General features: G+C 42.3%; 1 protein-coding gene across 1 annotated transcript in view; it reads right to left on the bottom strand.

The window, feature by feature from the left end:
• Nucleotides 1–27,129, bottom strand: part of LOC102376655 (collagen alpha-6(VI) chain-like) — a 101,572-nt gene that overhangs the window by 44,405 nt on the left and 30,038 nt on the right. The window contains exons 9-23 of the mRNA XM_006036285.3: nucleotides 23,202–23,551; nucleotides 23,034–23,112; nucleotides 20,613–20,758; nucleotides 20,277–20,369; nucleotides 15,930–15,983; nucleotides 15,739–15,810; nucleotides 15,605–15,631; nucleotides 15,043–15,087; nucleotides 14,888–14,941; nucleotides 12,987–13,049; nucleotides 10,690–10,755; nucleotides 9,261–9,314; nucleotides 6,294–6,329; nucleotides 5,027–5,089; nucleotides 1,222–1,284 (exon numbers count right to left, since the gene is read on the bottom strand). Coding sequence (XP_006036347.2) covers nucleotides 1,222–1,284; nucleotides 5,027–5,089; nucleotides 6,294–6,329; nucleotides 9,261–9,314; nucleotides 10,690–10,755; nucleotides 12,987–13,049; nucleotides 14,888–14,941; nucleotides 15,043–15,087; nucleotides 15,605–15,631; nucleotides 15,739–15,810; nucleotides 15,930–15,983; nucleotides 20,277–20,369; nucleotides 20,613–20,758; nucleotides 23,034–23,112; nucleotides 23,202–23,551 — 1,265 coding nt within the window. The remainder of the gene's footprint in view (nucleotides 1–1,221; nucleotides 1,285–5,026; nucleotides 5,090–6,293; nucleotides 6,330–9,260; nucleotides 9,315–10,689; nucleotides 10,756–12,986; nucleotides 13,050–14,887; nucleotides 14,942–15,042; nucleotides 15,088–15,604; nucleotides 15,632–15,738; nucleotides 15,811–15,929; nucleotides 15,984–20,276; nucleotides 20,370–20,612; nucleotides 20,759–23,033; nucleotides 23,113–23,201; nucleotides 23,552–27,129) is intronic.

Below are 27,129 nucleotides of genomic sequence, written 5' to 3'. Positions count from 1 at the left end.
ACACCCTAAGGTAACACCCTGCTTATCTTCTACCTGACTTCAGAGTAATATGCCTAACCACTTGCAAAGTGAGCCCAGTGAAACTAACTGGTTTGCTGTCTCACCAAATGAATTAAAGACCCACGAATAACTGAAGACAGGAAAATGGAGCAAAGTAGGGATTACTGAACTGCAACTAGACAGACCCTTGTACAAGTCACCCAAATGGCTCAGATGACAAGATATACTGTCTGCAGACAGATTGCTGTATGCCCCATTGCATTTTTCTTCTTTTTATCATGAAAATGTTAATAATTTTATTCTTGCCTGCAAGTACCATATGTTAACTACTTTTCATCTTGAGGAATGTACTAGGGGTGTGCAAAGCGGGCCCTATCCAATTTGGATTCAGCCCAAACCAGGAACAGTGATTCAATTAGTTGATTTGGATCACTGTCCCCAATTTGATTCTGCTGAATTGAAATGTGAAGATTTAATGCTGATTCAGAGAATCAGCGATTCGGACACAGACAAAGCTTTAAAAAAAATTTCTACATACCTTGAGGTACCAACGCAACTCATGATCACTGCAGTATTGGGGTGGATGGAGGGTCCCACAGAAGTGCAGGGGGGGCCCCTCCTTGTGCTCAGCACCGAACCCAGAAGTGGATTGGAAGTACTTCCAGTCCTTTGCTGGGGAGTGCACTGGGGGTCCACACCATAGCGGCAATTGGCCACAGGGGGACCCTGAGTGCCCCCCCCCAGACCCAGGAGGCACCAATTGTCTAGCCAGGATGGCATGGGGGGGCTGCATGCCCCCCAGAGGACCCAGAAGTAGACTAGAAGTGCTGCTGAGTGTACTGGGGAACCCCCGTGCTTCTGTGGGACACTATGCGCCCCAGCATTGTAGCACTCACAAGCCGCACTGCTACCTATAGGTATGTAAAAAAAACATTTAAAGCTGTGTCTATGTCCAAATCTTTCTGAATCAATTTGAAGAGATTAAAGGGTCCTTTGATTTGATGCGGATTCAGAGATTCGGCCACTGAATTGGGCCAAATCTCCACTGAATCAAATCAGGGACCGAAGCTTCGCACAGCCCTAGAATGTACTCTTCTGATAAAAATGTCACATTATACTAATGTGGAATTTTGAGATTAAACTGAACTTTTCCACTGGATATCTCCACAGTGTCTTAAAAATTAAAGCACTATACAGTGTTTTCACGATGGTACTGCATACCTGAAAACCTTTATTTCCTTGTTCTCCTTTCTCTCCTTTCATACCTTGAATCCCCCTGGGCCCCTACAAAGCACAACAGAAAATCCAGTTAACACATATACATACATAAATTCTTAAGGGTAAAATTAAAGAGAACCCTCTATGAAATGGTAACTTAGCCCCCGTACAGCACTTCACATCACTGAAGTGCCCTACAGTGAATAACGGAGTAAATACCCACAACCCTCTAATTTAGGTGTTACTCCTACTGTAGAAATGCAGGGAAATATAGGAACACAACCATAACCCAGCTGGGATGTAGGGGGAAGGACCAAAACATCTTTCCTTGACAAAGTCACTCCATGGAGTGGCACAGTCACCGCCACTATAGCTTACTTTCTCTCACAGAGAAGGAAGGCTCGGGGAATCAGTGAACCATGCTTCTGCCTCCCGCTTTAAATGAGGCACAAGGTGTTTCATGCTCCAGAGGAATCATCCCTTCCCTTTCCAAATTGCGCTCTTTTCATTTAGTGGAAACCCTCAAGATGCAATGGGTCTGTTGGTCTTCTCCTATGAATGTGGGAGCAGGATCTTCTCTTCAGTCCAATGAGGGAGTCATGGGTACTCAGACTGTCCCATGAATTAGAGGTCAGAGGCTGATACCCTTACTCACACTGGAGTTACTGGCACTGCTTGTAGAGAAAAGTGCTATTCAATAAGAGTAATGGCCAGTGAGACTAAGTAAATTAGTGAGAGCCCCAGTTACAGTCAGGCTACATCTGAAGACCAGATCACAGTCCAGCATAGAGGTACTCATGCGAGGTGTGAACAAACTAGTTCAGCTCAGATACCAGTCAAGGTCTAGTCAGAGCAGCCCAGAGCTTTTTGTGAGCTAATGTATGAGTCCAAAGAGCAGGGCAAATTAGTCCACACTGACCACACTCTTTAGAGGCTGGACAGCTACCGGTACCTGAGCTAGTTCAGGTATCTCCTATGCTACACTGTGTGCTATGGTGTGGACCAGAGACTCTCAACCAGGGTGCTGTCGTACTCTGGGGTGCCTTGAGATCCTTTAAAGGCTGCCATGCAATGTTAGCACTGTAAGATGTGCAAACATGATTCACAAGAGAAATCCAGAGATTTCAAGAAATTCACAATGCCCTGTCCCCTTTGGTTCAGCAATGCTCTGCGACCCACCCCACCACCTCTCTCATGCTCCCATCTAATCATTCTTCATTTTTCTCCCATTTCCATTTGCATCCATTTTCTGCCCTGTATGGGTTCTTTCATTCTTCCTTTCCCACTATACCTTCCATTCTCCACTTCCTTGCCATGCCAGGGGCTCTGTATGCACACACATTTCCATTTCTCCCCACTATTCTCACTTTCCTTTCTGTCTGGGAGAAAAGTTGTTCTAAGTGTCAGCAAGCTAAACCATGTTGCACAGAGCAGAGATGAGTGGTATTGTTAGGCTGTAATGAGTTATAGACTGCCATCAACCCTTTCTTTACCTACAGACAATTACAGAAACGATTAAGACTGCTGTCTCTGCTAACTAGATGCAAGAGATTCTGCCTCTGCCTCCCATTTCTGGTTTTCTGATTTTCACAATATCAACTGGGTTCTGCCCACAGATCTTGGGAACAATCCCTGAAGATTTAAAATTAATTTGGATCTGGCATCTAGAAGCAACCACAGAAATTCATATAAGGCTTTATTCTGCTTGGCAAAATCTGATACTTTTTTACAAGGGTCAAGTGTGTTAGTGGTTCAAGAAAGCATGCATTTAGCACAATTTTCAAACCTCAAATGGAATTTTCTTTAATTATGACTATACTCCATGGTTTGTTAATATGAACTAAGAATCAGTGATGCAAACAGGAGATACTCCAAGGACATTAATCCTGCCTTTCTGTTTTTCATCAAAAACCCCAATTTTTTCATAGTGTTTCTATCCAGGATTTTTACTCATTGAACACAATGGCCCCATACCATAAGTAGACAGGAGCCAGGACAACTAGTCAGTTTTTTGGGGTTTTTTAGAACTTAACCCTATAAATTGCTAAGTACTCCTGAACAACAACTGACACTTTCTACTGTCATTTGGCAGCTGAATGAAACACTTATCACATCATAACAGGGTTTTTTCATATCTGCTGCTCTCCTGTAACTTTGTGTGCAAATGCTCTTACCCCTTGGTAAATGGAAGTTAAACCATGTTAGCTAAGTCCTCATGGAAATAGGGGGAAGTTATGCTGACTGAGCTGCAGTGACCGCAGGTAGACGTGTGCATCTGGATAGTCATCAAGGAGCAGCTGATGCCCAGTGGAGTTCTGACACTGTTGCCTCACAGTAAATTGTTCATCTATCTATAATCATTCATTTCAATGAGCATTGAGGATACCCAGCATCACATCAGTTTGAACTCTTATCTCTCTCCCAGCGTGCAACTGACACTCATGACCACACCTATGATGATTCTGTTCTTGACAGTTACAAGAATCCTCCATTCGATCATCTCTTCAAAAACCTTTCTTCTTACAAGGTTTTGGGAACACAGCAAAAATCCTTGTTACTACTATGATCCCCCATTAAAACCACACACATATATGAATAATATATGAAGGAAATATACAAAAAACATAAGAAGGAAAACCAACAAACCAACCAAATAAAGCAACTAGCCTTCATTCTTTGCACAGCCATAACTCTCAGGGCATTGAGGTCAGTTGACTACTCTCACTCACAGAAATCTGAATTTGGCTCAGCTTCTAAAAGCCATGTAAAGATACCACAGTTAGCCGCTTTGAGCTTTAGAAAAAATCACATCTGTATTAGGACTGTAATAAGAAATCACAGGTGGCAGAGTTTCAGAAATTTGTTGTTTCAGCCAACAGTATTTCTGTAAATCTAGGAAGGAAGGAAGATTTAAGCATAAGTACACTAATCAAACTAAACAAAACCAATTTTATAAACTAAGAATAATGGGCTGAAAATGAATCCATAAACATCTCTGGGTCTTGATTTTGAGTTTGTCTGTTTATTTCGTCCAATAGACTCCAGACTCTGGGTCCTTGATTTAAAAAGTCTGTAAGGACTTTCTGCTAAAAGATTCTGGAGTTGCTCACAACAAACCCCAGACTGGGTACAGCCAATCTGGAAAGGGCAGGGATAAAACCAGTGTGTCAAAACATGCTTATCCCAGGTGCATAGATTTCATAGATTATTTTTTTTAGGGTCAGAAGGGACCTATTAGATCATTGAGTCTAACCCCCCAAAAATTAACCCGAAAACCTCCTTGGGTACCTGAGATAGGATTTTAAAAGGCTCCCTCCCTGGTAGAAGACTTACAGGAAGATAGGGATGCTATCGCTCTTCTGGGATAAACCTCTACTTTGTAGCTGTTGAATTCACTGGCAAAAGGGGTTAACAGTTTGCAATCACCTTCACTTGCAAGAGTCAGTTGACCCCCATGTTTATAATGGATCCAAGATACTTATACAATTACCTAGAATACTTGGCTGACAATCAGCTCTGGTGGGGTCACCATCTTGCTCAGAGGCACAGGGGTAAACCAGTATTGTTTCAGTTAAGAATGGGGTGTGTTTACAGACAATGCAAGGAACTTTACTCTGTAGTACACCCACCTCAAGCCACTGCTATTAGTGCTCCTCAAACGGCACTACGAAATTCACTCCCAGAAAGGGTCTCATCTGGAATAAATACCCCAGGTCTGTTAACTCTCAGACAGATTCTCTCTTAGTTCTTCTCAGTATTTGAAATCCTCCATCCTCTCAAAAATACCATGAGGAATATAAATGTTCACCTGAGGTCCTTTGAATCCTTGCTCTCCTTGGACACCTTTCTGACCAGGAGTTCCTTTCCCACCCTGTAATAAGAGGCAACATCTTGTTAAGATTTTCATATGCAACAGTGATGAAGACTGATTTACTACAAGAGCCATTTTATATTTTCTAATTTAAAAGCATGTATTTTTTTGGCATTAACCTCCCATTAAGCAATATTAACAAAGCATAGGTGCAGAAGAGTTTCAAAAGACTTATGTTCATGCAGCTAGCAAAAAAACCAAAATGACCTATGGAGGCAAACAGCTAAAATTAAACACCTGAATACTCATCATGAACTGGACAGTGATTCAGCATATCAAAAATTATTTAAAGAATTTCAATACCGGTTGGCAATAGCAACTAGCATCTTCAAGTATTATTGGACAGCTTGAAAGAGGGGCAAAAAACCCATCACTTAACAACTTACACACGGTCCAGATCCAGCCCCCACAGCCCTATCCTCCAGCCACCAGTGCTGACTCTGGGCCTCAGAGCTGACCCACAGGCAGCATGTGGGGCATACTGGGTGGCCCACACACAGCGCCTGCTCCAGCTGTCATCCCATGCAGCATGGCCCTAGTGTCCCCCACAGCATCTACTCTGGCCATTCCAGGACGCATGTTGGATCCAGCATGCAGGGCTGCCCTGTGAATCCAGTCTGACCTGTGGACTGGCCCCACACCACCCATCTAGCCTTTAGGGCAGGATGAGTTTGACACCCCTGGTCTATAGGATGCATCTCTACCCCGCCTTTTGCCTGACTTCAGACTAACACAGCTAACTACCGTTTGCCACTACATATGCTGTTCATTTATAATCTGCATGCTTTTCAGCTCAGACAATAAAGATCAGTGAGGTCATCCTCGTCCCCAGGGTGTCAGTGCAATTAAGAAAACAATGGAAATATCTTTGCTGGCAGTAGGTTTTGTAACAGTTACTCTGCTTGACAGTGTCCTGAACAAACTGGTTCTTATTAATAATCTTTCATCAGTTCTGAATTAGTGTACAATGCAATAGTTTGGATATCTATGAGAGGAATCCAGGGTCCTACTTCCCTTATTCATATACATACTAGTGCTAGTTCAATCACAGAGACTGATCACATGAGTAAGGCAAGTAGAATTTGCTTCTCAGATTCTACTGTTACTAGAGCAGACGTACTTTAAGCTTGATTTCATTTCCGCTTCAAAACACTTAAAAAAGTCGTAGACCACAACCCCAGTATAAAAGATTACTGTAGCTTACCTCTGATCCTGGTTGTCCTCTTAGACCTGTTGCTCCCTAAGACAAAGCAAGATGGTTGCTTATTAGAAAATGTGTTAGATCCTAGGAAGCTCTTATTTCAGTTCTATTAAGAGATGATACTTAATCTTTCCCCCTACAAAGCTTTAGAAAATGGGTACAGCTGAGCATGTACAGCAGAATCCAGATATTTTGCAGGGTTGTTTGTGAAAAAGCCAGGGGTTATGTATAGCTCACACCTGTGTGGAATAGAGAGCCACTTTTCCAATCAGCTGTGTGGGATCACTGATGAGCTTCAGCTGCATGAAGAAGCAACTCCCTTCAAATAGCAAATAGCTGAATGGCTTATCTTTAATTTGGTAACCTGTTGTTAATTGACTGAGTTATGAACCACCTGGACATGACTAATGTGGGTGCTACTGTCTATGCTGAAGCAAAGTCTGAGTGCTACACAAGTATGAATAAAACTCTGGATAGTCCAACAACTTACAGAAACATATTTATATTGGTATATATGGTATATATTAATAATTAGACGACAAAGATGACCAAAGGTTAAATATCTCTTATTATTTTTATGGGAGTCTTCCAGCATTTCAAGATCAAATTGGTTGACATCTGATTAGACAATTGCTGTGGTGCAGTTCCATCCTCTAGCCAGTATGCCATTTGAAGTGGGGGGATTTAGAAAAATGATTATTCATTTGAAAGAAAGAATGCTTTTATTCACTAAATAAATAGCTATAGCACATGCAAAGTAGTGTTAAGAAAGCATGCTTAGACCAAATTAAGCCCAGAATTTTTAACAATGTTTTTTCATCGTTTGCTTTGTTCATTGTACACAAACCTCTATTCTGCTCTGCCACAAGGACAGACCATGTACAGAACCCAAAATGAAAGTTGCCTTTTTTGCAACCGTGTCAAAACATTGACTCTTTTAAGCTGCAAAAAGCATTCATTTCTAGCAGCGGAAAATTTCTGCTGCTAGAAATGATACCAGGAAAGGGAGCAGTACAGGCATTCAGCCTGCAATTGCCCTCTCTCCCCTGCCCCTTACACCTTCCTAACACTGAAGCAATCCTCATCTGGGGAAATTATGTTGAGCAGTTACTGCTCTCATTCTCTCATTCTTAGGGGGACTGGAGCAGTGGGGCAAAGACTTGGCTTACTCCACACACTGTGAATGTTGGTGAATGAAGTGGACAGGGGAGTTGTGGCTTTCTTCCCTACTCTTGGTTTCCAGCACCCAGGAGCCAAGCTGAAGAAGCAGCACTGCAAGTCCCCTGCCTGCTTCTCACACTGGAGTTCCCAGTGTGCAAGCAGTCGGTGGGGAGCACCTGATGGCTGCTCCTTCTCTCCCCTCCCAGTCCAAGGGAGGGGCAGGAACAGCTGCCCCTCCTTCTCCAATCCACGGTTACCTTGCTGTCTGGAAAGCACGGTCCCCGTAATGAGTTAAGCTGCATGAAGTGTACAAACATTTTTTCTCTCAAGAGAAACCTCTACGGAGCATCTTGTACTTGGGTTATTTGTTAGGGCTGTATGAAACGGAAGTACTTCATTTCAATCAGCGTTTTGACAGAACAGTGCTTCATTTCAACTTCTGTTTTGAGTTGAAACAGCTGTTCCATTTCGTTGCACCTTTTGCCGTTTCGACCCTGTTTCAACATTTCGCCCATAGGATATAATGCGGAAAGTCAAAACAGGATATAACTGTCATTTCTGGCCAGTTTTGGATGAAACTTGCAGGAATAGTAGCCCCTTCTGAGGGCATGATGCGTACCAAGACGATGGGTGCAGGGGGTTCAGAGAAACTGCACCCCCAAATATTGAGAGCAAAACTCACATCATGTGTATGTGTTAAGCCACAGTGGGGTCAAAACTGCAGGGATGGTAGCCCCTGGTGATGCAACAAAGCCTGCCAAGTTTCAAGGAGATAGGTGCAGGGTGTTCAGAGAAACTGCACCCGAAAAGAAAATGCTAAATATTTCTTGTATCACCTTATCCTCTGGATGCTTATACACTTATCATTCAATAAGTCATTCCAGCATTTTTCCAGGTATTATAGTCAGAAGGACTGCTCTGTTTTTCCCCTTTTTTAAATGAGAAACTATGTTTGCCTTTCTCTTGTCTTCTGAGACCTGCCTCCATCCTTTAGGTGTTCTCAGAGATAATTGCTAATGGTTCAGAAATTGCTTCAGTTAGTTTTTTAAGCACGCTGATAGATTTCAGAAAATACTGCTAACTTGAATATATCCAGTCCATTTAAATATTCTTTAACCTACGGGTTTCCTATACAGGCCCATGGTCTTTCCCCTTCCTCCCCCCCTCACTTAAATTAACTTAATTTAAGTATCTGGTGAGGCTGGTTTTGTGATAACTTGAAGCAAAGAAGGCACTTTCTGGTGTCACTGTTGTTTGCTCTCCTTCTTCATTAAACAACAGGTTTAACTTTTGGGCAGCCCTGACCTACAGTATGAAATTCAATCCTGCGCTGATGATTAGTAACAGGCCTGCATTACATGGAAATTCCACCATAGCCCTATTTTTAGGATAAGTAACATTCCTCTGAAGTCTCAGGAACTATTTGAGTCATTAAGGACTATTCCTGTCTGTGCAATTTAGCTCAGACAGCACTGGATACACGTCTATAACTCAAGTTTTGCTATTAAAGCTTATTTTCCCTTAATCTTTTCATCTGGATTGTTAATCATTCATGTTGGCAATCCATATGAAAATTCTGGTCAGAAGGAAAGTGTCTGTATGAAACCAAATGCTGCTGCTGTTGTTGTTAATACTTTCAGGGCAGTCTGTTGGAGATCATCTTTATTTCATCTTCTTTTAGCGAGGCTTTTAGAAAGGGAGAGTGAGAGGCAAGATCCTAAATACTCTATCTTGTATCATGGTTAGGTATTTCCTTTGTATGATGCCTCAGGTTGCATGTCCAGTGTCTTTTTCTATGTAGGTTCTTACTATGAAGTTCCCAGATCCCGGCAAGCCTGGTGATCCCCCTGGTCCTCTTTCACCCTGTAAATACGACATTTAATTTCATGTTATCTCTCAAATGCTGCTATATTGTGTCACCTTTTCCCACATATCCATCCATCCATCAGATCAAAACATTTTTGCAAATAATATCTGTAAACCACTTGATCAGAATAAAGAACAGAACCATTAAATGCTAGCTTTGTGACTTCCACTGTATAGCATTTTTTGTCAAAACCTTTCTGGTGTAGCCTGTTTTACAAAATGTGATCATCAAAATAAGTAGTAAATATCTTACCTACTGCTTAGTAACTCTATAAATATCCATCAACACAATTATGGTGATCTTCAAGAAGTTATAATATATCCTGGCAGGTGGATTAGGACTCCAGACACTGAAGTTCCTTTCTTGGCTCTGTTACAGCCCTATTGTGTAAGCTTAGCTATTTCTCTAGCCCCCATTATGTCTCAATTTCCCCATTTGCAAAATAGGTATAATAGTACTGTTCTTTTTTATGGCATTTTGAGACCCACAGGTGAAAAGCATTATACAAAAATGATCATTATAGAGATTACAATGGATGAAACCATGCTAGCTAGTAACATGAAGTAATAGCCTTACTGCTTCCATAGTTCTAAACTGTCCTGGCATATACTTGTGAAGAGACTGAATTTGTAAAGTAATTGCCACTATAACCATTCTTAGCATCTTTAAACCAAATTTTATGAAAGAAGCCATACCTTCTACATAAAAAGGGACTGAGAATCTATGACACCATCAGAAATATTAAAGATAGAATTTTTCATTTCTTCTTAATGCAAAGCTTCCTTTGAGTCTAGTGAGAATTTTGCATGAAAACTGGCAGCACAAATTAGCCACAGAATAATTTAAAATTATCTCCATTGATCTGTGGATTTGGAGTGAGTCAATAGGTTTGCCAGTGATTTGTGGGTTTGATACACCACTGTACACAACAGAAAGCTTCATCTGCAGTTTATTTAGTTGGACAGTAAAGGGGGATTTGATAACATTCTTCAAAAATATGAAAGATGATTATAGAGAGGATGGTGACAGAGTATTCGTTGTGGCCATGGGGAACAGGACAAGTAGCAACAGCCTTAAATCATAACAAGGAAAATTTAGGCTGAATATCAGAAAGTGCTTTCTAGCTAGGAGGAAGGATAGTGAGGTGGGAAGGAGTAAGAGCCAGAACCTATTGCTGAGAGTGGTTCTGGACTCTACACCATTGGAAGTTTTTAAATGCAGGCTGGACCTTTCACTGGGGTTGATCCTACCTTGGGCATGGGGTTGGACTACATGACTTATTTCTTTATTAGAAAAAAATTAAAATACTGTAGGTTAGCATATGGAGAATAAACCATTGATATAGAAATGCAAAAAATACTAAATAGTCACCGCTTTTCCTTGGTCTCCTTTTATGCCTTTAGATCCTTTTATCTCACTAATCGATCCAGAATTTCCCTTAAGAAAGAAGAAAAAGAAAAGAAATACTATGCAGTTAGCCGGCAATGGCATTTGTTCTTTTATAAAAATAGCCTGGTATGCAAGTCCCATATTATGTTGGATGAGAAGGCAGAGAATTTTGCTTATTGCTCATTGGAGCCCTCTATAGTGAGCACAGATTGAGAGCAAAATTAAACACTAAATATTTAAAACTTGTGGGACACTTTCTGTTAAAAAAGGAGAAAGAGTTTAATATGTGAAGGGTTCATATAAAAATATTAAGCATTAGGGCTAGGGACAGGCATTCAAAAAGCCAGAGCCTTACCTGATTCAGTCTTTGCAGGTTAGTCTAACCTGCAGAGAATGAACTGGTTTGCAAGTGGACAGACATTCGGCACATGCTTCCAGTGGCTCAAGCCAGAAGCCCCGGAGGCACTAAAGCAGCCCTCCCTTCCACAGGGAAGCTGAGCTAAAGAAGGAGTGTGGCCAGACCCTGGGAAGCTCACCCCAGAGGCTCCCTGACAGCAGGGATTCCCAGCGCACAGGGCTGCCCAGCCCCAGAGGGGAACTCTTCCCCCTCCTCCCTCTCCCCCACGGGGATGGGAGGGGGGCCTTGTTCAGTGTTGGGGGGGCTCTTCTCCCTCCTCCTCCCACCCACCCTGCAGAGGGATGGGGAGGGGGGCTCTGTGAGGCTGCCTGGCCCCAGAAGGGAACTCTTCCCCCTGCTTCTCCATCGCTGCGGGGTGAAGAGGAGGGGCTCTATGGGATGCTGCCCAACCCCAGAGGGAAACTCTTCCCCTCACTCCACCCCAACAAGAGCAGGATGAAGCTCTGTTCCATGCTGGGGGGAACTCTTCCCCCTCGTCCTCCTCCCCCTCCCCCGAGGGGCAGCGGGAGCGTGGAGCTCATCTGGGCAGGATCTGAGTGTGCAGGTGGGGGAGGTAGGGACACCCACACACTCTCCCTATAGCATGCAGGCCCCACTGGCTGACAGCAGCAGCAGCAGGCGGGGAGGTCAAGGTGCTCGTGCCCAGAGCAGAGCTGCAGGGATAAGGCAGGCTTGCTCCCTCCGTCCATGCAGCACTGGCCAGAGCTGCGCCTGCTCAGGGCATGAGCACCCTGACCTCCCCACCTGCTGCTACTGCCAAGCAGTGGGAATAGTACACCATGGGGGGAGTGTGTTGGGGTCCCTACACCCCCCACCCTCCCTCACACCCCACACACTCACACCCTGCCCAGCTGAGCTCCATGCTCCTGCTGCCTCTCTTGAAAGAGTTCCCCCCAGCATGGAACAGCCTCCCCCCACCCCTCTTCTGGGGCCAGGCAACATCACATGGAGCCCCCCACTCCCCCAGACCCATAGCAGTGGGGTGGGGGGGAAGGGGAGGAGGAAAAGTCCCCATCCAGCACCTCACAGAGTCATCCTTCCCACCTTGGAAGGAGGAGAAGGGGGAAGAGTCCCCCCAGCAGAGAACAGAGCCCCCCTACCCACCCTGTGGGACAACCAACCCAGCATGGCCCCGTTAAGGTGAAGGAGGCAGGGAAAAGGGTCAAGTCCTCCCTCCGTCCCTTCCATGCAGCTAGAGTCTGCCAGCTCCAGGGGCCACCACTGCAGCCCCATCCCCTCTGCTCCCCAGCAGACAGGCTGATCCCGACTATGGTGGGGCAAGAGGGGAAGGAGGGAAGAATTAGCCCCCTCCCTGCCTTAACAGGGCCATGCCAGCCCCCTGCCACTTTGCCTTAACAGGGCCATGCCAGCCCGTGTCTCCACTAGGGGATGGCTAGAGAGCAGAGGGGCGGTGTCAGCCCTGTGGCTGGAGCAGACAACCCCGCCCAGCCCAGAGGGAATGCTGGGGGAGTCTGGTTTATCCTAAACCAGCAAGAGGTCTGGGACAGACATTGCATAAACCGGTTTGAGCCAAATCAGTTAAGTCTGATACTACATTCAACCAGGTTTATCTCAAATTGTTTTGAGCCATTTTCCAACTGGTTTATGTGCACTTAATGTCTGTTCTGTTACAGGTTTAAACCAGTTTCTGATCACTTACACCGCTTTATGTGTAATGTCTGTTCCTAGCCTAGGAATCCCAGATATAGTGCTGCATATTTTAAACACAGTTAGAAGTACAAGTACATTTTCATTCAAATTGCCAGACAGAAGGGTATGCAAGTTAATATATGAGCAAAATATTTAAAATTAATTTGCAAAGAACTAGGTTGCATCTGTATTGCATCTGGAAAAAGCTTACAGGATCTCCTTGAAAGCCCTTCTGGCCACGTTCACCAGGGGGTCCTCTTGGTCCTGTACTGCCCTGAAATCATAAAATCAAGTAAGATTCTGAAAAATGCTTTTCCTGTTGAAGGGGAAGGTTAAGGATTTCAAATTCACAGTAAGTGGCCTGAAACACTGCTTAAAATGTGGACTTGGATTTGGGGCCCTAAATTGTTTTTCTTCTTACATATAAAGTTGTTACCCTGAACTAAGTATTGCATGGATGGACTCTTACGCCTGTGTAAATCATCCAACCACAAGAATGTGGGATAAAAACATGGATGAAAGAACCATGCTTTCTCTCTGTGATCACTTTATTCAAGCCCTTTTCATTATCTGAACATCTTAGTTTTTCAGGTAAAGCATCTAGTCGGTTGAATTCACATGGGGACAAGAGTGCAGCTCAAACACCATGCATTTCACATAATCATAGAAGAATACAGAAGTAGGCCTGAAAGGGACATTCAGAGGTTATCAAGTCCAACCTCCTACTTGTGGCAGGATCATCCCTCTCCAAACCATCCTATACAATCAATAATCCAAACTCTACATAAGATTACCTTCAGCCCTGACACAACATACACCTAGCACCTAACCTGACACAGATAAAGTAAGGAATCCACGACAAACAACGCCCTGCTTCTATGACATGTCAATATATGCTCAAGAGATGCCAGGTAGAGGGCTACGCTGCCTACTACACAGCAAGGCAACCCCCCACCATAGTTCATACCAGTCAGACCGTGGGGTAAAATTCCTTCTTGATCCCAAATACGGCGATCAGTCTGACCCTGAATGGAGGACATGGGCAACTGGTGCCTCTTGAGTCAGAGGGGGCACTTGCTCCCCCAGTGACTCAGGGGAGTCTCCCACAGCCAATTGTGCTGACCCAGAAGTGCCTGCAGCGCACACGAAAGAACCAGGGGTGTAGCCAGAAGGGCCAGCGACACTTCTCCTGGTGGCCCCACTCCCCGGCCAGCGCTCTCAGTCAGGGGGGGCACCAGTGCTCCCACCGTCCCCCCCTGCCCATCGCCTAAGTGGGGAATGTTGGCTATGAGGGGGTGCACCAGCGCTCTCAGGGGGTGCACATGCATCCCTGTGCACCCCCTATGCATCGCCACTGACAGAGGGACAAGTCCCTCTAGCCAGGAACATCCTGCTTTGGTTCCAGCAGGAGCGTTGGCACCAATGGCCAACACACAGTGCTTCTGAGGAGGGCTTAAAACCACCCTGACACATAGCAGAAAGTGGGGAGACAATCTAAGGAGTCAATATACCAAAAAATCTTTACCAAGAGAACTGAAAGTTGTTCAAAGCATAGCAAATGATTAATAAATTTTGTGGAACCACTTGCTCTAAATCCTGCAGAGGAAGGACAAATAAACTCAAATGCATTGCTCCTTTCAATGAAGCTCAGCTCAACTCCTAAAATACTATCTTTCATTTCTGGGCTCAAGTCTTTAATTACTAACATTCATTCCTGGGTTTTGCTCTACGAATTAGGAATTGCTAATGTATATGTACTATAGATTAATGTTAGCCCCTAAGGAACAACTTGAGTTCAAGAAATATATGGAAGAATGTTGAACCCTGTACAATACATGATTCATTTAATTGTTTTTCAAAAAAATTTCCTATAAACATATTTACTTTGGGTATTTACTGCTGAAAAAAGACCATGTCAACCATGAAGAGGGAGGCTATCCTACTTCTGATAAGCAGGAATTATGACTAAACCATGTTAACCCAAGTCAAAACAGATTAGTAATTTTGTGATATTAAACCACTCCCTGTACTCAAGTGGGTATTTTTCATGTAATACCCAGGCTTATTATTCTGAAATCAAACCCTGATCAAATGAGACAATATGCACATTACCGGATAACCTAAGTCACCCTTTTCTCCTTTGTTTCCTGAAGGTCCAGTGTCACCCTTAAAGATAAAAATAATTATTAATATTTACTTATATTTTAATTATTTTATTTCAGAACTTAAGTTGATGTCAATACAGTATGAAAATTAAAAGGGTTCACCTCTTCTCCTTGAATTCCATCAATCCCATCATCACCACGTGATCCCTGAGATGACAAAAACAGGTATGAATGAGTCTCATTCACCAAAATAATCGTTTTAGGTTTACAGCCTAAATGATGCAGAAGTCAAATATAAATTTAACAATGTATGAATTAATGCCTACTGTTTCATTTTTTACATTTGCCTTACACATGATAATCAAATGGACATACCACAGCCATTTTCAAAATAGGTTAAAAAGGAACAACAAACCAATACTGTGCCCATTGAAGCTTATGGCAAAACTTTCAAGAGCCTGAGTGCAAGAAGAATAAAGTCCTAAAATACTACATTTACCAATTACTTTTTCTTTGAAGCTCCGTTCTATTTGACGTCTTTTAGGGACCAAATTGATGCCTACGCTGACCAGTGAACTCAGAGTCAAGCACAAGCAATGTTTATAATATGTAGTCCTAGAAAAGAAATGCCATCTGGAAATCAGAAGTGATACTTCAGTTTGAAGTCATATTTTTTCTTTCCAAATTAAGTAAACAATAAATAAATAAATAAAATGTACTATACCTTATGCCCACTAATTCCTCGAAGTCCCTGAAATAAATTAAAATAACAAATATCTGTTAAATAAGTAGGCAAAACAAAACAAAAAGATAAAGAGAATATTTTACTGTTAGTTAAAATAATACTTTCAGTTTTACCTTGAGACCTCTTGTACCTGGACATCCCCTATTGCCTTGTCTTCCCACCAGTCCAGGAGGTCCTCTTGTTCCCTGAAAGATAGAGGAGATGTGAACTGAATTTTAGGGAGCTATGTCAATTTACATATGCTAATAGAGTGTTGAGTTTTCATGTATTTTTCTTAGTGAAAACTAAAGTCCTGTAAGCTTACCGGCTCCCCATCATCTCCTAAATATCCCAGGTGTCCACTTGTACCTGGAGGTCCCTGAAATGAAGAGAAAAGCAGGAACAAAATTAATAAATGTTGCTTGTTTAGACTTATGGAACTGTAATGAGAATTCTGAAAAGACCATTACAATTCTGCCTACATAGTCCATCTTTTTGTCTCTCCATATTTCTAAACCTTGACAAATGAGAAGTGTCTTACCTGATAATTGTATCCCCATTTTCAGGGTTTTGGCCTTTTCTGAAGGTGACATAGAAGTTACTTGGCTGTGTATGAACTCCAAGTGAAAAACTAGGACTTCAATTCTCCAATCTTCTTTCTTTGTATATTGAAGATGGAGTTTCTTTTAAAACAGCAGATTTTTCTCTGACAACTGCTTTATTACCACTAAGAAACTCAAACCTTTGGGTACTCCCTATGTTATAGAAAATTTAAATAAAGCAAATGTTTGGTTTTCCTCTGACAGGACATAGGAGGAGTACTCTTGTTTGTATATTATGACATGGCTTCTTATATCTTCCAAAGTTGCAGTTAATAATATAAATATAATGTTGGAATCAGTGGACAATGCCTGTGGCCAAGTCCCTTTGCATGATTGAGCTGTCAAAGTGAACTGTGAAGCTTGCTTCCAAAAATTAGTCTGCAATAGCCTGGAGTGAAAGTTGAGTTGGCTATAAGTGTATTCCAGGTACTTACCTGTCCACAAACGGACTGACACCTCAATTCGTAGTGTATTGAATAACTGGCTCAGTGTTCTGTCATTGAATTTCTGGAGGCGCAGTTTGAGAAATCCCACTCAAGGGAAAACACTGATTGACGAGCAAATTTCAAGCACTGGAGAAAACTGGCTTTATGGAACCACTGGCAAGAAACGGCTGATGCAAGGAAGTTCTTTTGGTTCTTTGCAAATTGTACTATGAACTCAAACATAGGGCCAGGACCATGCCAGTTTTAGAGTAACTAGTTTGTATAAATCCTTTCTAGCATTTGGCTAATTATGAGTGACTTGTTATTCCCAATGGAGCAAGTTTGAGCCTTCCTGAGATAACAGATCTCAGAGGGCACAGTAGATCAAAAGGAGGAGGCCTGAATAGGAACCATAAAGATTTCATATGTAACTGCCCATTTCATGTCTGATACACTTAAAATGTTGTTGATTTGGGAAGAAAATATACCTTTTCATTGACAGTTTCTAGTCCATTTTTTTTCTCTACTTCAGAACCTCTTCTAACGTACTCTCTGCATTGCTAGTGACTAATGGATAGCTAATGCTGTATGACAGTTAAGAATGAGACCTTCCTGTATACTCAGAAACATTATTTTCTAATCATTCTGAAAGCATTTCTGCACTCATAACTTCGGGTGCACAAAGTATTTGTTTTAAGTGATTGGCTGCTACAGAATCAGTGCAACACAGCATCCTTATAGCCACCAAACTAGGAGGTACTGATCATGCCACAACCTAACTCAAGGATTTGGCAGAATAGAACCTGTGATCTCCCATTCCAATCAAGAAACAGAACTGAGATGATGAGCTACTTCCCCAAGAATATGACATTCTTTTTATTTTTTTTTGCATAGTATTTTCATTTAACAATTATTTTGTTCTGGTTTGGCAACTTCTTGGGACGAGGAGGAGAGAATGGAGTGTCTAGCACATACCCTCGATGTTCATACTGTTCATCCAAATCTAGGACTCATCACCAAGGGGTGCTAGTAAACAAATCAGTAAACAAATCTATTAGATAGCCCTGGAAGCCTGCAAGGCTGCCTGCCAGTTTCCCTAGGCTGGCTAACAGCAAATACTTTGTCAGATACCTAGTACCACTTAGGACTTTACTCAGAAAAATGAGTCATAAATCCATGATAATGCAGCTGCAATGGGAACAGAGTCCTCATATGCCTCCTCTTAGCAGAGACTGCAAGAAAAACCCCTTACGCTTAAATTCAGAGCCAGCCTATGGAGAGGTAGGACTTGAGAGACAGACAGACAATAGCTTTTTTTCAGATTCTATGTCTCCTTTTCCTGGCAGATCTTATTTGCTAAAAACCAGACGGACACAGCTTTCATTATGCTGCTTTCTGAATTCTGAGCCCTTTTCTTGGCAGAGCAGGGGTCCTTGGGTTGAAAGCCAAATATGCACTATTCCCACTGCATAGAAGCTCAAGGCAGGAGCAAGAGCTCACAGGGGGAAAAAAGCCTTTTCTGTATAAATAGATAGGCTGCACAGTGGGTAAGCAAAGGTGATCCTAATACAAAATATTGCAAGTGCCCCAGTGAGGGAAACATGCCTCAAGTATCCACCCCCTTCTCAGGAAGTGAAGGCAAAATAATTAGAATTAAACTCTGATTTTTGCTACCTTTGTTCATTAGCAGTATAAAATGCTGCCTTTTGCCAGGTATATTTTTGCTATTTGGAGTTCTGGAATCCATGGAGTTTGCAAAGACATCCAAAAACAGGCTCCTCTCCTCTTTTGTAGAGATCCACGTGTCCCTGATTTAGTGTCCTACAGTATAGCCAGATTTCATGCCAAGAGAACGTGAGGGTCCCTACTTTGTGGTGGCAAAGCACAGCTCATCCATTTAAGCCGCATGCTATAGCAGCGTGCAAAGGCTGGCTGCTTGTGGCAGCAGGGCAGAGCACATCCTCTGAGGCACCTTAACTCAGCTCAGTGCTTGCAGGCTTCTCAGCTGCGAGGAGGGGAAGGTGGCAAGGAAGACTGATTTAGAAGTGCTGTAGAAGAGGAAACCAGAGGGCTAATATGCTAGTGATTTTTTATCTTAAAAAAGGAGCTAGACACTGAAATGAAGTTACAACTGAGAAAAAACAAAAACTTTAGTTGAAAAACAAAGTGCCAAGAGAATCTGAGACCACGAGAAATTGTCCCCGACAGACAGAAATCTAGTGGCTTGAGATGAAAAAAGAAGACAATGAGGCTTAGTCCTTCCACCCCCACAACATGGCATCTCCCCTCAGTCACTGCTAATGCGTAATAACACTCCTCTGTGGAATTCATTAGGCCAGCTCTGAATTGCACAGGTGGTAGCATTACTCATTGGTCAGGACTGGGGAGAGAAACAGGGGCAGCAGAAATGGGCATGGGTGACAAAACATGATTTACAGAAACAGATCCTTTACATTTTCTTTGTGATTCTGACAGCTGGATAAAGTACACTGCTCAAATTCCCACATAATCCACCCATAACGCCACCAGAAGTTGTTCCATGGGACTACGTTGGAAGTAGTTGTTTGACATAGTTGTGGGCATTTCTTCATGGGCTTTTTAAAAGTATCTTAGGCTGCATTGCCCCAATGAAAGACAGTAAGGTCTTTCCATGACTTTTACTTGGAGGTGAATGATACCCTTTACAGAATCAAGTATACAGTCAAAATGAAATGTGTTGCAGTTTTCTCAGAGATTGCAATTCTGTGACATTTCTGTAAAAACTACACATATCAATTACTTGGTTCCCTAAAAAGCTCCCTGAAGTACTGAAAATTGGATACATAAATATTAGTTTTCTTGGATTCTACAAGGTCCCAGACAGATAGCTCATACCAATCCCATGTTCCAAAGAAAAACAAGATCAGAGCTAGTGCTACTCCAGAGCTAGTGTTTTTGGATGAACTCATTAAATAGTATTTTCAAATATTTCCCATGCACGATTAATTGCATGGAACTCCCCATCTTCACTTGCTACAATGTGCAGGGACAGCCTCTGATTTGGGGTGTGGCCGGGGAGGAGAGCAAGTGATCTGTTTTTTTTCAAACATTCAGAAAAATCCTTCTCCGCTGAACCACTTTATGCATCAGTGGAGTCTAACAGAGTGTCCCATCTGGGTTTTTATATTTATATTTTGAAGCCATTCTCACAAGGAAAATGTCAACACATTCCTCTTCCTCCCTCCCTCTCCCCAACTCCCCCAAGGTAAATCCAAGATGGCTTTTACATTTCTTGTTTCCTTACACCACAGGACCTATATGTCTTTTGTAGTGGCCAAAAGGCAGAACCTGCTGTGATGTAAAGAACTTATGTGAAATGTAGGTGCTCTTCTGCGAGAGTTCAAAATAATAACAATCATTCTATAGTTTTCTGCAGTTCTTATTACTGAGCTGAAAAGCAACGGTTTCATTTCTGGCAATAAGCCACAGGCAAGAGACCCCATAAAGTAGTAGCCAAAATCCAGCCCTGTTACAGTTTTAGTATACCCCTTCCATAAACAGGTATTAACAAAACTACTGGAGACTCCCCAATGCTTTAATTTTTCCAGGTGCACGTGGCCCATCCTTAAAATTACAATCAAATCGGTAAAGCAGTTTTATTCTTACCTTTATCCCTGGATTTCCATGAGATCCCCTATCACCTTCTTCCCCAACACACTTGCAAGGCACACAGCAGCATGTTCTTTCAGTAATATTGGCCTTGAAAAGAAGTTACTTCAGGTGAAATTTCATTTGCTAAAAATTCTCATATGCCCCCATTGAAATGAGAGGGGATTTTTACTATTTACTTCAACCGGAGCAGGAAAGGACCACATTGCTTTTAACATGAATCTCATGTTAGTTTGAATAATGTGTCTTATTTGCTTGAGGAAAATAAATATTATTGTAGGCACCTAAACAAAGATTTAATCATGTATGTTGATCCTTTATGGAACAACTTACCAAGTACTTCGAGAGCTGGCTGGCTGTATCTGTCATGCCAATATCTAAAATAGTTCTACGTTCATATCCTCTTCCAAATTCAATGTATTGAAGTTGTTCAGAATTGGAGGCCCTTTCAAGAGCAACAGGTATGAGTGCATCCAATCCTACACATTAAATGATCACATAAAAACATGAAGTCCTACACAAAAATGATTATAAAAATAAAAAGTAATAAATAATTGAAAATATCATTTATTCTCATGCATGCAAATTCATATAGAAAGGCAAAAATTCCAGATTATGGAATGTACATTATAATTTAGTCTGACTTCTATTTTTATACAATTGTATTATTAGTTTGTATAAGTGTTAATGACATGAAGAAGTAAGAACATCCACAAAAAGAAGCACTTGAAACATCTTGAACAACAAATGAGGTTCAAAGGTCATCTGAATACTATGCATGTTAACATAAATATTTGCTTCATAGTTTAGGCTTTAACCTGGAAAAGTGCATTTAAGAAGAAAAGCAAAAGCATGATATTCTGTAGCTGCCTATTTGGAGGGGAGGGACAGGAGCCAAATTGTTTTGATTAAGAAAAATGTGTTTTGGTTGCATTTCCTTTTAAAATATTAACAAATACCACCACAAAAATACTGAAATTTTAGATGGCTCTGTGTCACTCTCTCACCTGGAACAGTATCAAGGGTTTGAACATTTGGCTGAGTTCAGAACCACTGAGAGCTTTGTACTAATCCTGTGTATACAAACATAAATCCACAGATTCCAACAGAGTTACACCAGTGTAAATTTAGAGAATGCAGTGTCATGAATCTGCAAACATATACTCATTAATGTGACATGCTTTCAAATGCTGCAATAGGAAGCAATTCTTCCTCTTTGTGTCTTTCACTATATCTAGTGAGATTGTGAAGAGAAATTCAAAAGGCAACACCTTACGTTGAAAAGCATATATCCCCAGAAAGCAAGTTGATGGCAGCCAGCGAAGGTACTTAGGTTCTGTGGCTCACACTCAGATTTCAGTTGCATTGGTGAAAAGCAAAGCAAGTTAAATTTTACAAGCTGAGGCCTGATACATTTCAAAGCACTTACTTAGTCTGAATGAAGGATTAATGGTGCCTGCTATGTTCAGTGACACAGGAGGAATGAAGAACAATGCACATCTCCATAATAAATCTGACTTTCTTTTATTCACTCCCACTGCAGCCACTGCAATTGTGACAATGCAGCATATATTCCTCAGAGTACATCCTATGGACTGCTTGCCTGGGTATAGTTGAAGTGGCTATCACATGGCATAGGCAGTTAGCCACCACTCCCTTGTTGGCACAAAGGTGTTGAACTGGGCCTTTAACTCTTCCCCATTACTGTTTTTCTGCTGTCAACAGCAGCTTTGCTGGTTAAGCCATTATGTTACTTACCAGTGTATTGATTACCTTGGAACCTGCACACAGTCATTTCCATCACCCACTAGTTCTTTGGGTTTTTTCTTTTCTTTTCTTTTTACATTTCTACCATCTGCCATAACAAATACAGGTGACTGGACACTTAAAACACCTCCCTTTTTCTGTCTCTGCATCCTCTTTTCCTCGTAAGATATATAGGGACAGCCCCATGAAACTTACAAAACTATTTGTTAGTATGTATTTTCTTGCATAATAAGGCCCTTGTACACGTGATGAAGGGCTCTTTTACACGTGATGAAATTGCCCCTTTTAGTGGTTTAATTGCCTTTCTTAGTGATTAAAAAAGCGTTGCATAACAGTGTACAGGTGTGACAGCATATTGTAATTAAATTTCATAACAGTGTACAGCTGCAGCAGCATATTTCAATTTAACTGCCTTTTTTTACCTAGCAAAGTAAAACACATCCAATGTATTTTACTTTCCTATGTAACAAATTACAGCGATATCATCATGTGTACAAGGGCCCATTCTTTCCAGCCCCAAGCAGCCCCTAGTAAGCTGGAACTCAGCCAGCCTGTAAAGGGAAACCCGTTATTTCCTGCATTGTTCTCCTTCAAAGGAGAAAATCTGTGTTTTTCCACAGTGAACAGAAAATCTGGATCCTTGCACATGATACTGGGACCATAGTTGAGTGAGGCAAGGGGAATCCGGGACAAATGCCGTTCTGGAGTCATTCAGCCCAGGACTGGGACTTGATGCTTATATTTTGGGACTGTCCCACCCAATTAGACAGGTGGTCACTCTAGTCAAATCTCCAGTGGAGCCATTCTGATTTATAACAAGTGAGGAGTTTTTCCTTTTGCCTGCCTTCTCCTGAGAACTGAAAACGTCTCTCTTCTGTCATGGGCGCCCACTCATGTTTCTGGGGTACAAGTATTTCTTACCCAGTCCTCGTATTAAGTATGCTTGCTGAATAAAAAATAAGTGAAAATATTTTATCTGTTAAGCACCCTTTTTTCTGAGTTCTTCTGATTTTTCCTCAAGCGCCTCTATGTTATCATCCACACCATCTGAAAATATAAGTAACACCTGTAGAAAGATTAAAGGAACAGTTTAAACGCATAAGAATAAAACAAGTAAATTAAAGAGAGAAAGAAAATTACTTTGGACCAAGTTACCTTTCTTCGATTATCAGATGTTTTTTTAAATGCTTTCCAAAGTGACTGCAAGAAGGCAACATTGAGAAAAGAGGGATTGGCAATCACAACATTTTTCAGGTTGTTGAGGATTATTTCAGGGTTAATTTCAAACTTGGAAGACACTGGACGGACTGTATTTTTCACTTGCAGTGCCACACTGCTCTGAGCTTTTGATCCTAGGTTGCAACTCACACCACTCAAGGATGTGAGGGTTTTTAGGATGTTGGGAAGGTTCTCTCTCAGCTTGGGCTGTCCATGAAAAAAATCATTGCCTTCTGTTTGTGATGTGATGTCAAATCCCACAACAATATCCACCAAACAAATTAAGTCTGGAGAAAAAAACCAAGAAATTAGTTCACAAGCCATTTTCTTTTTCAGAGCAGAAAATGTTGGGGTGGGCAGTAGAGAGAAAAGAAAGAAAGAGAGGTAAAGAAAGAACTGCTGGTCAGAGCACTCAGTCAAATTGTGACTGACAGCCAACGTATTCAGGTCTCACAGCTAAACTAATATGGATTTTTTATGTTTCTAATTCACCCAGGGACAAATTAATCTTTAAACATTTACCCAGCTTCTTGGATGGCTTTTGCAGCTTCCTATGCCCCATGCTAGCATCTCCATACTGCTGCCAACTGGTTTAAAGCTACCTCGTGTGTCGCTACACAAACTTCAGTTCAAGGAGAAATTACCTTAGTATTATGAGAAAAGCACATCCTCAAAACAGAAATTAGGAGGGGGGAAAAAGTCGGCAGGGCATTTGAAAATAGAGCTGATAAGAAAAATTAATATTTGGTCCCTCAAAACATTTTTCAGCATTTAATTTTTTGTGCGCAAGCTGAATAGGGACAAAAAGCATTTTTTAAAATTTTTCACAAATGAAATTCTGGGAAAAATCATTGTGAGCCAATGTCCAACTGTTGCAGTGACAAGGTTTAGGTTTACCTTCCTCTGTCACCATATCTTATTGAATATCTGCTTATGGAAAATTGCACAGTAGACTTAGTAACCCAAAAACATGAGATCACTGCAAATTTTGGAACTTTGACATCAGCTATAGACCCTGATACAATCTGAATGACCTAAAGCGCACAGAAATCCAAGCAACGCTATTGCATGAGATAGACAGAAATAAAGCATCTCTAATTAATTTTATTTCACTCCATGTTAAAAATCCAGCTTGCTAGTAATTTGCAAACTGGTATTTTTAAGTCCTGAAAAAGGCAACATCTTCTGATCCATAGCCAGGTTTTCACAAGAGCTTTAGGACAACATTTAACAAAGTTTATGGACCTGGCTGAAAAATTCTTCTTGTGAATTAGTTTCTCAAGGGAATCCTGAATGAGGGGACAAGGTCAGCAACACAAAAAGTATTAAAAAAATATGATGTCAAAGAGAAAAGGCTGAAACTCCAGAGGAAATAAGGAGATTTTGGTTTAGTACTGAGTTTTGGAGAAGCTGAATATGTTTGGAATAGTAAAAGTTCTACCAAGAGGTTTAAGATCTGTACAAGGGTCTCACTACACATGGTACAGAGAAAAAGTGAATTAAAGACATCCCATACCAGGCATTTCTTTAAAAAATGTGTATATAATATTTGTACTGTACTTACAAATAGGAAAAAGCTGTCTCTCTTTGGGAGACAGAACTGTGAGAGGCCAGTCCTGTGGTATTTAAATGCTGCTGTATCAAGTGACTGAGCAGCACATTTTAATGTTTGGTTCCCATGGGGACTATAACAGCGTGGTCCATCTCCTTTAAAAGTGGTGACAGGGGCCAGAGTACATAACACTATTCCACAACATGGTTTTCTTAAGAACAAGCAGTTCTGTGGAATAAGGACAGCTAGACCAATTGGGAATCGGGGCTAGGTATCCAAGTCACTTAATTACCTGCGGGGTTGTAAAAGGAGTGGTTTTACTCAGGTTCAAATTCAAACTCAGACTTGAGTCAGGAGAGACCTGAAGGGAAGTGTCAGATGGTGCCAGGACGAGAAAGTCTCTCATCATTCAGGAATAACCACAAGGATGAGAGCTGGGGCGATCCAGCCCCAAGAATGTGTTTGGGTCTCAGGGCCCCTAGGGCTGGTTTCCCAAAGAGGCTCAGATTTGAGTGCAAGTGGCAGAGCTCCCTTGCTCAGAGGAAACTGGGGACCTGAAAGAAGGTGTAAACAGAAAACTCCAAGGAAAGAAGAGCTCAAACCTGAAAGTGCTGAATGAATTGAATCTTTATTTTGTGAGAACTTAAGACCTAAAAATCCCTCACTGGGTGAGAGCTGATTAAAAAGAAAATTGGAAATTAAGGTTCTCGACCTTTTTTTCCCAACAGTGCTTGCCCAACAGGACGTGGGGCAGTCCAACCTAACCAGGCCTCACGGGGCATAGGGAGCTTGATTTGGCCCCATGGAGGCAAGAAGGTGGTGTGGCCTGGCCCCATAGGAGGGGAGCTGGTTCAACCTGCCCCATAGGGTTTGGGAATTTGGCAGTCGGGGAGTGTGGCTGTATTAAATCGCCACTGCTCCCCTGCCACCAAATTTCCTGACCCATAGAGAGACCTATGAGCCAGGTGTGATGGCTTCACATGCCACATTTGGCCCACAAGCTGGAGGCTGAGCAGCCCTGAGATAGGGGACTACCATGCCACATCACAAACTATGAGCCAAGTCATGCTCTGCAGAGATATATTCCTTCTCTCTAATTATTCTGAATGAGAAATAAATCATTCTTCATTACTGTAATTCATTAGATTCTTCATTACATTGACTCATGTTGTAGAAACGTATAAGGTACATTCTGTGAAACAGAAGGAGCATCTAACAAGTACAATTAAAGCTTATTGCTCCAGAGTTAATTGCCCCTGGGAATACTGTTTGAACGTGCACCCGGAACTGCTACATATTGAGCTAGGTCAGAGCAGCTCCAGCTGGCAGGGACTCAGGGGGTCATCCTGTCAGCCCACAGTTGCTCCTCTCTGGCTCAGTGCACTGCAGAAGGGCTGGCTGAGGCACAAGGGACCTTCAGTGTGGAGCTAGCTGGCAGGAAGCCCACACACTGAGGCATCCTTGTGCTCCAGCCAGCCACGCCATCTGCAGAGTAAAAAACATGTGCTTTGCTGCAGAGTAAAAAACTATGCCATAGGATAGTACTTGTGTTTACAGGTACTAACCTATGGTGGAGTTAATTAGTTTACTCCATCCTAATAGCACTGCACATGTAGATACTGAGGTGTTTACTGCAGAGTTAATTAGGCAACTCTACAGTAAACTTCTTGTGTAGACATGCCCAGATACACTGAGAAAGACACAGGTATTTAAGAACCAGTTAAATGGAAAATAGAAGGGAGAGAATTTAAAAAACATGATTATATCTATCAGTGACAGTGACTACTATAGTTAATACTGGGCACATCTACACATGCATTTGTTCTGAGATCAGTTTACTTGTGAGTAAACTACTCATGAATGAATGTTCCTGGGCGGGTGCCTACACATGCAGGGATGTGGGAACAGATTTGCTGCTCCTAGCAGCAAACTGCTCCCACTTACTATGGCTCTGCAATGGGCCCCTACCACCACCAGGGGGAGCCAGGAGACAGCTTTCTCTTGGCCAGGGCTGGGATATTGCTCCCTGCCCCTGGGGGGCTGCCTGCTGCTGAGACGGCAACAATTCCCCCTGCCCTGGCAGCAGGGAGCTCCCAACTGTCTCTCCCTGATCAGGGCAGGGGACTTGGAAAGAGCTGCAGGGGAGGGGCAGGTCCCAGCACCTTCCCCCATCTGCCGGTGGGGCAGCTAGCAACAAGCCCCCAGCTGGGCAGGGATTCCCTTATCTCCCTGGATTCCCTGCCCAGCCAGAGGCTGCTACTAGCTGCCCCACCGGTAGATGGGGGAAGGAGCTGGGACCTGCCCCTCCCCTGC

The sequence above is a fragment of the Alligator sinensis genome, unplaced genomic scaffold (genome assembly GCF_000455745.1).
Source record: "Alligator sinensis unplaced genomic scaffold, ASM45574v1 scaffold1159_1, whole genome shotgun sequence".
NCBI lineage: Eukaryota > Metazoa > Chordata > Crocodylia > Alligatoridae > Alligator > Alligator sinensis.
The sequence above is the reverse complement of the archived record's forward strand: the minus strand, read 5'-3'. Positions and strand labels throughout refer to the sequence as shown.